Source organism: Gambusia affinis, linkage group LG12, assembly GCF_019740435.1.
Source record: "Gambusia affinis linkage group LG12, SWU_Gaff_1.0, whole genome shotgun sequence".
Classification (NCBI taxonomy): Eukaryota; Metazoa; Chordata; class Actinopteri; order Cyprinodontiformes; family Poeciliidae; genus Gambusia; species Gambusia affinis.
The window spans coordinates 22,019,110-22,033,092 of record NC_057879.1 but is presented as its reverse complement, the minus strand read 5'-3'; the positions used below and the strand labels follow the sequence as shown (position 1 = coordinate 22,033,092).

General features: G+C 36.2%; 1 protein-coding gene across 7 annotated transcripts in view; it reads left to right on the top strand.

Moving 5' to 3' along the window:
• The window catches only part of LOC122840878 (piezo-type mechanosensitive ion channel component 2), a 131,796-nt gene that overhangs the window by 65,334 nt on the left and 52,479 nt on the right, over positions 1 to 13,983 (top strand). For 5 of the 7 annotated variants that reach the window (XM_044133654.1, XM_044133658.1, XM_044133655.1 and 2 more), the window contains exons 9-16: positions 5,029 to 5,148; positions 5,685 to 5,720; positions 7,785 to 7,902; positions 9,194 to 9,381; positions 10,188 to 10,418; positions 10,831 to 10,951; positions 12,325 to 12,518; positions 13,467 to 13,615. In XM_044133654.1, the coding sequence (XP_043989589.1) occupies positions 5,029 to 5,148; positions 5,685 to 5,720; positions 7,785 to 7,902; positions 9,194 to 9,381; positions 10,188 to 10,418; positions 10,831 to 10,951; positions 12,325 to 12,518; positions 13,467 to 13,615 (1,157 nt within the window). The remainder of the gene's footprint in view (positions 1 to 5,028; positions 5,149 to 5,684; positions 5,721 to 7,784; positions 7,903 to 9,193; positions 9,382 to 10,187; positions 10,419 to 10,830; positions 10,952 to 12,324; positions 12,519 to 13,466; positions 13,616 to 13,983) is intronic. The other 2 variants (XM_044133657.1, XM_044133656.1) reach the window with 1 other exon arrangement.

The window sequence follows — 13,983 nt, the reverse complement described above, 5'->3', positions numbered from 1 at the left end:
GCTAAGTGGAAGTGGACTGTCAAAGTAAAAGCCAGGTCTTGCGGACCTTTAATGTCATCTGTACCCAGAATGCATTGCTGCAGGACTACAGGCTGTAGCATCATAGCATTTCATTGTAAATAGCAAAACTCTGTTTTACTGACATGAAGGCCTTCTTGAAGCTGTTCTCAATAAATCAGAAGTTGAACTGCTGCAAAGTTAATTTAACGAGGCATTTTTTTCACCTCCATTAACACAGTAGAGTGTGAAATTCTGCTAAATCCAATTTCTGAAAGGGCAAATGATGCTTTTGGCTTGACTAAAACTTTCCTCCAATTGTTTTAATCAGTGACAGAGTGTGCAGCAGAATGGTACGTAAACTTTTTTCCACATTTTATCCCGTCCTCCATGTTCTCAGAGGTTTCAGTGGAGCAGCCTGGTGATAGGATCTGAAGTTTGGCAGCTGGAGGCCCCGTTGTGGTTTGGCAAATCGTAATGTTTTCATTCTGGCCCATGGGCGCCTCCCATGTCGTATAACTTGTCTGATTTAATGAATGGATGGGCCTCTGAAGAATTTGATTCCCTTCTTAGGAGGTTATGCATCTAAACCCTGCTGGATAGCAGAAAGTCTGCACCTAATTAATGCAAAACTAATCTAAAATTTGACTTTATACCTCAATGTCAAGTGTGGAAAAATGATTTAGACGTTTTCTTCATTTTAGCTTAAAGGTTTCTGTTTAGATTTGTGCATTTGCCTGTCAATGTGGAACAGATAAACACAAAATAAAATTAAAAATGTTCAGCTTTTCTTGCATCTTGCCAACTATTTTCTGGTTTCAATCGATCAAAGTCTGTCCTAATTCTCATTTACTGCCACTCCCCAGCCGATCATCTTGAAGCAGGAAACCACTAAGCTAATGATAATCCGTTATTTTTATTATTTATATGTGAAACAAGACAGCAGAGTGGCCATTTTGGGACATCATCAGGTTATCAAATTAACAATTAGTCAATGAATTCAAAGTCTGATTAAAGTAATACATATAAAATAAAATACAAAAATTTACAACATGGTATGTTTGAAACAGTAACAACAATTTCTACAGAGTTGTTACTGTTATAATATCTAAATTTGTTATTAAATTTATCCATTTGTTTAGTAGAAATATAGAATAAAGAACAACTAAATAGATTCTCCATACAGCTGAAAAAAAAATCAAAATTTATGTTGTTTTGATTTATTTTGATGCTACTTAAAAAGCATTTTATACAACTTCATACAATACTTTTATTTGAGACCTAGTTCTGATGTTTTGGTTCAGATTCTGTCTACAAAAGCTCCAGATTTTGTTCTGAAGTATATTTATCCAAATATATAAATATATCCAAACTGATGTAAATGAGCAGCAGGGTGTCCTTGACATTTAGGGTACATCCAGGACGATCGACCAGGTCTGCTCTGTGTGCGTGTAATGCGTCATCTGAGACGTTGCAGGTCTAATTTTGATAAGCAGCAGCAAAAATTTGGCTCCATATTCAAACATTAAACCGTTACATGGGAAGTTTATAAGCATAAATTTAGCAAATAGTCAAATGTTATGGTGCTATTAAGGGATTTTTCATTGTTGATGTTACAGTAACAGTTTGTATAAGCAGATTATGTTTTATGTTTACAGGCCTGATCATATTTAAATATGTTTTTCTCACAATGTTTAAAGGGAAGGTATTATGCAAAACATTTTGCACGTTTCCATAGTTCCTGTGGGTTTCATCTGATTCTAAAAGCACTCAAACCCTACCAGACAATAAGTTAATGTTTTGCTGTTTCTAAAACTTCCCAGTTGTTAAGTCAGAATCAACAGACCTGAGCCGTTACCTAGCAACCCCAACCGAGCCCAGCCCTGTTACCTAGCAACCCAGCAGAATTCCACCACGTTTAGTTCGCTGGTTTTATGTTGCTGTTCAAGTTAAATGCTTTGTTGTTGACTTACCATTCAGAAAACACTTTGTGCTTCCTTCTGCATTCCTAAGATGGACGGTTGTATAGCTGCGTGTCTGTTTGCAGCCATTTTCAGGTTCTAGTGTAAACGTTGAGTTGGGGGGCCGCCTCCTCAGACATAGATCTGCATTTCTGTGGCATGCCATGTATCTGAATAATACTTTAAAACAAAAGTTCTGCAAGTCACCCTGAGAAACTTTCCACCGGGATGTTCAGGATTTCTCTTTAGTGACCCGGTATTGGATTTAATTGGATTTAAAGTGACAAAACGCCCTAAAATAGGCAGAACTGAGCAACTAAAATATCAATACTTAAGAATGACTCGAGCCCATAAATGTATTCAAACCTGTTTAGAAGGAACAAATTAATGACATAATGGGTCACCTTTTAATTTTTTAACAAGTGTATCATATCAGGAAGTCATTTCAAAACAACCTCAGCTGCACAAGTCAATAAATACTTGAGATTCCTAAATTTACTCAACCTCACTAACTTGTGAAGCTTCATGTTGTGCGATCACCTTAAAGAAGACCTGCCTCCGTCTTCCTCCATCTCTGAGCTCGAGGCTGCGCTCCTCCATCTTGTAATGGAGTTATAGATTAGTGTTTTTATAGAGGGATCAATATTTCCCTTCAAACCTGTAGGCCTGTATGCATTATTGATCTGTCCACAAAGTGATGTGTGTGTTTATGGTTTTACCTACTCTTACACTTTAGGTTAGAGGCTAATAATAAAACATGATTGGTGCCTAAATCACACACTGACAGGTGTGTTCGATGATGGAGGTGCCAGATTATGATGGATCTTATCTCTGACAAAAAAAGATAAAATAAGGGAGATTTGTCTTAACAGATTTTAGTTTGAGATGTTATATGTAAAAAAATTTAAGCAACCAAAGAACCAAAACAGGAGAAAACAAATGAATATGTATATATTTTTAAAGTCTTTCCTGACTATCATGTTAGCTTCATTAACCCATGAATATGGAGTCACAATCCTGCCAGAAATTTGAGGAGTGTGTTTAGAACAAGAGAGGCAGCATTTCCATTTCTTTGTGGGCCCTTAAATGCAACATGCTTCCTCCACCCATCTGAATGCATTTGGCAGGAAATTGTGTTTGAATATTAGCAAATTTGATTTGATTCTTTCCTTTTTTAACTCAATTTAAATGTAAATTCATAGGAATTAGCAAATTTACTTTGTAAAAATTCAAAGAATAATCTCTACTGTTACATTAATGTGTTACCATAGATACAATGTGATCCTACGAGTTTAATCTTTTCTTTGTGTTTGAGCTCCTCCTCTTCTTCTAATACTCTTTTAATCCACGTCATATTCTTCTTCTTTTATGGCCATGCTGTGCTGCATTCAGGGGCCTGCAAATAAATGGAAATACGGCCGCTATGGGCTCCATCAGTTAATAAATGTTGTATTTGCTTTATACACTCCTCAGGATTTTTGGCAGGAATGTGATGCCACACATGATCCTCTTCAATGCAAAGATTTATGATTCCCTTGTTGCATTATTTATTGTCCTGAGCTATAAACACATCACCAAACAAAGAATTAATATGCTGCTGCTGCTGCTGCTAAAAGTTTAGCAAAAATAAACATTAAAATAATCTACATCATAAGTGATCAAATAAGTTGGGATTTGTGACAAAAACATTGAATATTTTTCTCTCATTAAAAACCAACAATGTAAAACCAGATGCAGGGTTTGTTTAGTAAATTTAGTTTTACTTACCTTTAGAAAAAAATAACTGTACATAATTTCCGGTTTATTAGCTTTCAAAACTCAGGTGAAAGTCAGTGTAAACTTAGACTTCTCCTGCATTTTAATTGCAATTTTCTGTCCTTTTTTAGCTGAGGTGTTGAAATCTAACAAAAACTCTGAAATACAAAAAGTAAACAGAAGGAGGCAAATAAGTTTGGACTGGTTGACGTAAAGATCGCTTGTTTGGAAAAATAATTTCAATAAAATTTGCAAATAAAAATAAAAAGGAAATATTGCACATTTAGCCAAAAAATGGTAATTTTCAGAGTGGAAATAATTTATCAGCATTTTCAGTTGGGTTTTACTTTTTTCTTATATCCAATCCCTGAATTGGAGAAACTGGTCATTTGTTTTGTCACTCTTGTTTTAAATCAGTGACTCTCAAACTTTTCCACGCGAAAGACCACTTGTCCAATTTAACAAATATATACAACCTGAAGTTGAAATATTAGTGGTGTTGTTCCTCTTAAGGTGAAAGGTGGCGCTGTTTGGTACTCGGGACGTTTTGAGTTATTTACAGATTCTGAAAATATGGATTTTAAGCTCTCCAATTATGGAAAATACATGGAAATCCAAAAAGTTCTTTACTTCACGTATTGTGTTGCACTAGTGATGTTTTAGAGCTATTTGTAATTTAGAAGCATAATAAAAGAAAAATAGACTTGATATAAATAATTTTATTTTAGGTGTTAAATGCAGTTAGTCAGCGCGGGGTGCAGCGCTGCTCACCGCCTCCTCAGACATAGATCTGCATTTCTGTGGCATACCATGTATCTGAATAATACTTTAAAACAAAAGTTCTGCAAGTCACCCTGAGAAACTTTCCACCGGGATGTTCAGCATTTCTTTTTAGTGACCCGGTATTTCGTCTTTATTTTTAAGCACAATCCTTTGGTAAGCTAGCCGTAGCGCCACACTTTGTTTACATGCAGTACCTTGCTGACCACTAAGGGGCGCCACCAGTGGTCTGGGGAAGTGTAATTCAGTGAATAATAGCACTTTTAATCAACTTTTAGTCCAACTTTGCATTAAAAGTGTCATTGTTTACCAAATTACTCTTCATGACAAAAACATTTATGAAGAATTGTTTATGTTCTTAACAGTGGAATATCAGTCTTATGCACAACGCTTCAAATGAAGTGGTACTAGATAAAACTCATCAGCATTTCCTTCTTAAAAAGTCGCCCAGCTTTGGCTGATAAGAGTAGAAAACATCAGTTTCAGTGTTGAAGACACACATCGAAGACCAAACTGGCTATCTGTGTTTTCTCAGGACGATAAGGATGAAGATATGTGTGAGGAAGAGAAGCAGAGTGGAAACAGACTGAGTAACTCGGCCAACAGGAAGAGGCAGCTGTGGTGGGAGTCTCGCCAGGGCACGGATGAGAAAAACGTACGTCAGGGTTGTAATGCACGCATGAGCAGCCTTGTATCGATTATCGGACATTTGATTAAGTAAACATGATCCTGTTTGTTATCTAAATGTGAAAAGTGCTGGGAATCCAAATAGCCAGTTTAACTGCTGAAGAACCTGCTCACAAGGCAAATAACTCGTTTTTATTCTAAAACTAAACAGTCAATAATATTATAGATTAGCAGAAAACTAGCTGTAATATGATAACCTGCAGCTGTTTATTTTCTAGCTTCATTACTCGTTCTGTTTCTGTGTGATAAATCATCCTACTCTCCCAAACACACTTTCTGACAATGTTCTTATATCAAAGTGTGTAGTCTGTCCCTGGCGGCCACCTGCAGCAGTCTGGAAGCTTTTAGTGAGCACACACAGATGAGCCGCTGGCTGGATTTACAAAGTCGCTCCCCTCGGCTTTGTTTTTGCTTATCAGCGACTGTAAAGAATAAGGAGGTCCGTTGACTTCAGGAGCTCATCGATAACACGCCTCGCCTTGTATGCTCTGTTTTTCCTCCTAGCTTCTCTCCACCCAGGATGGCATCAGTACTACTGAGGTGCGGCTGCTCTGGATGTGTTTTTAAATCTATTCTCTACTCCCCTTTGTGGTCTTCTGAGAGAAAATGAATGAATACTTTCTGCTTTTCAGACTGCATCCTCATATACGGCGCTACAAAAAACCTAATAATTAGACTTTTAGTAGCTGTGTTTCCATACAGACACGTTGCAGCGTGATGTCACACACACGAGATCCCGCCTCCATCTCCCAAAAGCTGCTCGCTAACGATGACTAGCTCTGGTTTTAGCTGTCAAGTTGGCAACATATTGTGCAAAATGTTAAATGTATGATATATGTAAAAGAAAACGGGATGCAGAGCTTTGCTACTAATTTTCAACAAGGTCAGAAAATAAAAGTTTTAATTTAGAAAAGGAAGCGAGGGAGAGGTTCAGTTCAGTTATGCTAGCTTGACTTTGACAAGCTTAACATACAGATGTGCTGCAGAATTTGTTGTGTTTTGGTTCAGTTAAAATAATGAATAAATAAGGCAACCTAAACACCAACTCTGACAGACCATCAGTAGAGCAGGTGTTTAACTTAGATAATCAGCCACCGCTGTGTTGATTCGCTCATTTAAAGGACGGCGATCACTTAATGAGCATCAAGCCTAAAACCATAAAATTGTAACGTTCTGTTTGTGTGGGAAATGTTTGTGTGTTTTTTATTGTTGAATCCTGAAACATTAGTTTAGCTGTTGTCAGCGAGTTGCTATGGCAACGAGTCCATGTGTGGCGAGAGAAAAGACGAACACAGTGGTTTTGAGATGTTCTTCAGTGTTTTTTGTGTGTTATTTTTCCCTTTCCTGCACTAAATTAATAACACCTTCATCTCCAGGTTTCATTTTGTTAAAGGGATTATTTTACCGTAGCAGTGCAGGTATGGGTGGCATGTAAATAATCGTCTTTTTGCCCTGTTGTGTGCATGCGCGAAATTTCCAGATGGTACGCGTCGTTTACTGTGCAATTTGACATTTCGAAAGTAAACTCGCTTCATGAAAACGCGGCAATTTAAAAAAAATAAAAACTTTTGTGCTAGGATGAGGTATTTTCTCTGGCCGTATCAAAATATGTGTATTTTCCAAGACTACAATGGAAACATTTATTTATTTTTTTTACATCAAATGAGTCACAATAACCACATGATGTCACTGGTGCGAGCTACAATGAAAAAGACGACAGTCATTTTATTTCTTTATAGGAACAGATACAAAAACACGGATCAAAATAATCTAATGCTTTCATAACAGTGTATATTGCCATTAATACTTCACAATACTCGTCCCTAGAAGGACCTTTAACAGTTAAGATCAACAGTAAAAACAATAAAGTGATGAAAAAGATATTAAACAATATACTTAAACAATATACTTTCAGTATACAAGTGTACTTGTAAACTGAAACAAAACTTACGGTGCTATAAATTACTATATTTAAAAATGAGTACAATTCTGGATGCTGCTGCATGTTTTGTAACGACTTGTTATGCAAAAACCATATTCACGTGTGATTTTAATTGCGTTTTGTGTTTAATTGAAACATCAAAATTGTTTTTTTTTAACAATAGTGGATTATCAACAAATTGTTTTGCACACATTTACAATGGAGACACGGCTACTGTTGAAATAAACCTTCAGTGTCAACACTTTAGGAAAACATAGCATGTATAAATTCATCTGTTGCAAATATGCAACTGTAGTTCCCTCATTTTTTAAAGCAAAGAAAGGGAAAAATATTCTCCAGATGTAGTCCTTTTCATAGCAGGCTTATAAGGAACTTGAATCTGAAATGCAGTGTGAAAAGCAGCAATAAAACTTTCCATTGCCCTGCAAAGACATTGCATAGTAACAAACTGTTAACTGAAATGACCAGAATTTGTAATAAATTTTCTACTAACGGAAAAACTGAGTAATTAGGCGCCTGTCTAATTTATTCAAAATTATCTTACACAGTTGCTCTGTTTTGCCTTTGCAAGGTCGATTGTTTCACAGTAGCAGTACCTTAAATCCCTTATCGTCTGTGTTTTTGTAGTTAGATTGATTTTAGTTTCTGATTCCGATCCTCAGGTTGTTCCCACCCCAAACGGGACGACTTTTGACTTCGTCACCACTGAAAATGGGCCGGCGTCTCTGGACTTGTACTCAACCCCCCAGTATAAACTGGACAAGCTCAGTGACGGAACAGGTGAGCAAAGCAGCAGTAGAAAGGCTGGAAAACTGATTAAATTTTAGATTTATTCCTCATGGACTGAATGTCAGAAAGGTTTCTAGATTAAATTGCTTCTCATTTATTTATATTTAACATTTAAACAGCTTTCATGTTTAATATTTGTTTCTCACCACACAAAAAGATAAAAGTGGAGAAGAAACTGCTCAGACGCTGGAAAACAAGTTGCAAGTGGCCCCAAAAAATTATAATAATAATAGAAAAGCCTCCAGAATGGCTGAAGAACAAACAGCTGAGTTATTGTTGGAGTTTTTAAAGTTTATTTACTGCTGAGGTGAAGCATTGTGCTGGATTGTAGAATCAATAAGCTGATCTTAAATAACTCACCTCAGTTTTAATTTTTATGAGCTCATAACGTAAAAGAGGAAAAGTGCCAAACTAAAAATGACCGTTCCTTACTTTGACTTGCCTTTCTTTAGCTCATTTTAGTTTGTCTTAGCTTAGAATTGGTTTGTTTACTTTATTTGTTTATGTCATTTTAGCTTAGCTCGCTGTTCTTTAGCTTGGCTTCTCTTATCCTCGCTTCTTTATTTTCAATCTCTTGCTATGTTAGCTCAACTTAGCTAATTGTACTTTAGCTTATCTTCTCTATTTCTAACGTTTTGATCTTTTCTTATCTTGCCTTACATTTTCTAATCTTATATTAGCTTAATTTAGCTCATTTTATTTTACCTACTTGTGGATTACCTTAGCTAATCTTTCACTTTACATTATTTAAGATTTACTGAGGTATCTCACCTTAGCTTGTTGTGCGTTAGCTTACCTTGTCTGACCTTCCCTTATATAAGACAAAAGGCCTATAATACAAGCTAATAAAAGCTGATATTAGGTTTTATTAGCTTAGTTTATCTTGTCTTTCATACTGTAACCTAGCATAGCCTCACTTTAGGCTCTTTAAGTTTATCTTATTTTAGTTTATGTGAACCTTCGTTTGTTTATATTAGTTTAACTTTTCTTGATTTAACTTAATTTGTTTTTAGCATTGATTGTTTTAGTTTATCTTTTAATTTTTATTCATTAAGATTCATTCTCTCTCCACGCCAGAATGGGTATTTTTCAAAAGTGACAACAGTCAGAAGAAAATAATGTTTTTTTTATTTTAAAAACACAGATTAAAACAAAATGCTTTCCAATTTTTATACATTTTCAATCATGTAGACTGGATATCTGGCGATTAAAAAAAAAAAAAAAAGCAATAACAGAGTCTCACTTTGTACATGCTCACTTGATTTTTTTATCATCCAACCAGAGAAGAAAGACGAGTCTGTGTATGAAGTGAGCTTGCCTCCTGAGGATTCAGCACTGAAGGGATCAGAAGAAGAAGAAGAAGAAGAAGAAGAAGAGAATGACATTAAGAAAAAAGGAGTTGGCGCGATGGTGAAAGTTTTCCATTTCATCATGAAACAGAGTTACATCTGTGCTCTAATAGCTATGATGGTGAGTGAAACAAATGCCAGGTGGAGTAACATTTAAAAGGAACATGATCTATTTGTTTGATTTCTATTGTTTTGATAAAGGGAAAAAATATATCCTATAGTTTACTACTAAAATAGACAGCTCAGTAGATAGCCTTAGTGCCTTATTTTTAAAGGCAACCTATTGAGCAAAATTCACATTTTGCACATTTTTATACATTTATTTTGGTCTTAAGCGCTTTAAAAAAATAACCTCGATGTTTTCTGCCAGTACCTTAATGTTTCTTGGTGTCTGGAAAATTAGCCATTTCAAAAAACCCTCCAGAATGAACTGTCACAAATCAGCAGACACTGCCCGTTACCTAGCAACCTCAGAAGCCCCGCCCGTTACTTAGCAACCAAGCAGAGCTCAGTGGCCAGCAGCAGCTAATTTGGACTTAAAGTGACAAAACACCCTAAAATAAACAGCTCATTCTGAAAGGAGCATGATTTGCACAAAATTATTCTTATCCAAGAATGATTTTGTGCAAAAAATGTAATGAACATGTTTAGTATAGACCATAAATCTGTCCTGACCTGTTCAAGGAAGCTTTAGGTAAATTTTCTTAGTGTTGTACTTTTATACTGTTTTTGTTTTCACACTGGACATTTAAACAGCTCATATTACGAACTTTATTAGAGTGGTTCCTGTCATAATGGTCACGTTTACACAAAACGCTGTAAGATAAACATGAAAATAGGAGCATAACATTTTAGAACAATAAAGCAATATGCTGTGCTAATGCTGTTATTTTTTACTATTAAATGTGAACACCGGGTCGTCTGCAGGCGTGGAGTATCACCTATGTGAGCTGGCTGACGTTCGTCTTCCTCATGTGGTCGTGCGTCCTGTGGATGGTGAGGGACCGGCGGCGGTACGCCATGCTGTCGTCCCCCTTCATGGTGGCCTACGGCAACCTGGTGATCGTTCTGCAGTACATCTGGAGTTTTGAGAACATGACGCCGGTCGCAGGATTCTTTGTCTCGAAGAAGAACCCGTTCCACTCGCTATCATCCAAGGTGTGGAAGCTAAAATTATTCTGTTTTTATTAAATTGTGAAACAAGCCAGAGCGGTGTAGTAAACTTCAGAGAGTGTGTTGGAATATCTCTGATGATTTAAAGATTCCCCCTTTGCGCCTTTTCTGCACTTGTGTTTATCCTTCAGGTGCTAGAAGGTCCAATAATATTTCATAACTACAACTGAAATTTACTATAAGCCGACTGACAACCAGAACATCTGCTTTGAAGTTTACACACTCGGTTCTGATTTATGGCTTAGACTGAGCAGCTCTCCGTAGCTTTCGGCCAACAATAACTGGCTCTGGGTCGGCTCATGTAAACCACAGTTAATTCATCGCTCTGTAGGCTCTTCTTCTTCTTCTTCTTCTTCTTTTTCTTCTTCTCTGAATGTAGTCGTTTTGTTGTGTCTAGATGTTGTGTCTGTTGACGTTCTGGTTGCTACTGAGACAAACGCTAACAGAGCGACAGGAGAAGCTGAAAGAAGACAGCGCTGGTCTTTCAGACGTCTTTGTGGACGAACAGAAGAAAAAGGGTAAGAATTATGCTGATCCTAATTTTGTTTATGTTAGTCAGTTCTTCCAGGATGTTGTGATTTTTTGTTTGATTGCTGCAGCTTAAAAGTACAAATTTTGCAGCAACTTTTAAAAAACTTTACATTTTTTCAAGCTTTATTTTTGCCTTGATGTAGTCTTTTATAAAAAGTAGAAATTACTGCACATTTCCTTCCCATTATAGACAGGATTTTAACATAGTTCATATTTAATATTTAAGTGAAAACATTTTTATTGTCTTCTTTAAATAGCACCCTTAATACAATAACATCATGTCCAAGGAAGTTGTCAAAGTGCAAAATATATTAATTTTGTTCAACCAAGTTAACATGAACTTTGTACATATTATGAGCAAATCATACAGAACATCTCAAAATAGTTTAGTAAAAAAAACAATAAATAGGCCAAACAACTGAAACGACTAATCAAATTAATTGTGATTAATTGATTATCAAAATAATTGTCAACTAATTAAATAATCGATTGTTAACTGGAATATACAGACTCAAGAAAAGGCTTTTTTCCTCTTCTTGAGTCTTAATTTGTTACGTCTGAATTTGCTGAAAGACAACAAAGTTAAAAGTAATTAAGCCAAAGCTGTACAAAAAAATAAACATTTTGCATTTAAAATAAAAGAAAAAAACATATTTGTCTGTAAATATGTTATACCCAGAACCCAAGCTTCATTTTAAGCTAAAATCAAAATGACCTTTTTAGGCATCTTTTGCTATTTATTAATAGCAAAATGATTTATTAATGCAACAAATAAACAAATTATTTTATCAACAAATAACGCTTAAATTTTTTTAAACATTTGCTTATTTGTATTTCTACAATTGTGTAAAAAATGGTTTAAGAGGTTAAATGAATAGCTTGCAGAATGTGGCCATTTATTTCTCAGATTAATCATCAGAATAATCAATTACTAAAATAATTAGCTGCTGTCCAAAATCAAATCAAATCAAATTTTATTTGTGTAAGACATTTAAGCAACAAGGAGTTCAAAGTGCTTCACATCATAAAAAATGTTCTTGTTTAGCTTCGCTCGTGGTTTGGCTTTTTAGAGACATCATGAAACAGGAAGTGAAATTAGAAGTGGGCTAAAAGGATTGGTCAAAATTCAGCCTGTCTTGCAGTGATTGGTCAGAAAAGAAAAATGCAGGAACGTCGCAGTGATTGGTCAGATTTGTGGAATGGTTGTAATGATTGGTGAAAATTACCAAAATTTGTGAATGATGAGTGAAAACAAAAGAAACAAAATAATCACCACTTCTGTTTTGTCTTAAATATGTGGCTTCTTGCGGATAAATGCAAGATATTTTTAAAGAAGTCTTCCTGGTGTTTGCTCTTACAGAGGAGGAGGAGCCGGAGGAGGGAGGAGAGCAGGACCTCATGCAGGTTCTGGGCGGCCTGGTGATGAGCGTTCTGGTCAAATACTGGATCTACATCTGTGGCGGGATGTTTTTCATCGTTAGCTTCGAAGGAACCATCGTCATGTACAAGATTATCTACATGATGATGCTACTCTCCTGCGTGGCGCTCTACCAGGTACCCACACCAGTGCCTTGCTAAATTTATAAAACATGCTAAATTAGTCTTTATTATAAGCAATAAGAGCTTCTTTTACAAATGCACAATTAAAGGGTTATTTTGAAAGGCATAATAACACTTATTATGTCCCAAGGGACATAAATGAATACGTAAAAAATATTTTTTTGTTAATGTTTGTCTTGTATAAAACATCTCTGTCAGATTTTTACAGAACCTACAGATCTAAAGTCAGATTTACAGCGCTTAAAGGGGCCTATCATGCACTATTAGATGTCTCAACACTTCCTTTTGGGTCTCAACTGACTCTAAAAACAGCTCCCGTACAGGCTCACACCGTTACCTAGCAACCCAGCGCACTTTCAGCACATTTAGTCAGCTGCACAATGGCTGCTGGAAAAGACTAGTGCCTATTCAGAAACCACTTTCTGGGTTTTTGTTGGTTGTGCAGGAGGCTCTACTTCTGCTTTTCAAAGATGTATGGTTCTGTAATTTTGCATCTGTTTGCAGCCGTTTTCACATGTGGGTGTAAACGTTGAGTTGGTGGGCGTGGCCAGCAGTGGCTTATTTGGATTTAAAGTGATGGGAGGCTGTAAAACAACCCAGAACAGAAAATCTCATGATGCAGTAATGATTTTGTGCAAAAGACCGTAGACCTGTTCAAGAAAGCATAAAAGATCACCTTTAAGTGAAGATTGAGTCTATTAGTGACACTGAGTGGCATTTATTTAATGTTTTATCCCTCAAAAGACAAACAGTTGTATGTTTCTATGAAACTGATGTATCATTTCTGTGAAAGTCTCTATAAAATAAACTTTAACATCTATAGAATATGAAGGTCCTATTTAAATTTAATCTCTTTTAGTTTCAGGATCCTGACATCTTGTGCTTCGTTTTAATTTAAAACCCAGTGATATAAGACAATCCAATGGCTGCTGTTTGCTCCAGGTTCACTATGAGTGGTGGAGAAGGATCCTGAAGTACTTCTGGATGACTGTCGTCATGTACACCATGCTGGTCCTCACCATCGTCTACACCTTCCAGTTTGACGGATCCGACAACTTCTGGAAATCAGCGCTGAATGTGACGGACGACAAGTGAGTAACGACTGATCGGAGACGCAGGACGCCGACTCGTCTCAGGTTTCCTTCCCAGCTGGATCTGAGCAAACAGCTTCGTCATCAAACCATTCAATTACCTGAAACGCCCTGGATTCTTTACCAACGTTTTCCACATGTGAACTGCTACTATTCAGGAAGACGTTAAAGTGGGAAAAAAACATGTTTTTCACATGTGGAAACATTAGTTTAATTTGTTATTGCAACAGGATCACGCCTGTCTCTTTAAAGAAGAATGCATAAAAACGTCTCGTACAGGTTGCACATTATATTTTGTGAAAAACATGGAAGAATCTCATTTGAAAAATTTTCCCACATGTGGAAAATATGTTGTAAAACAGTTCACA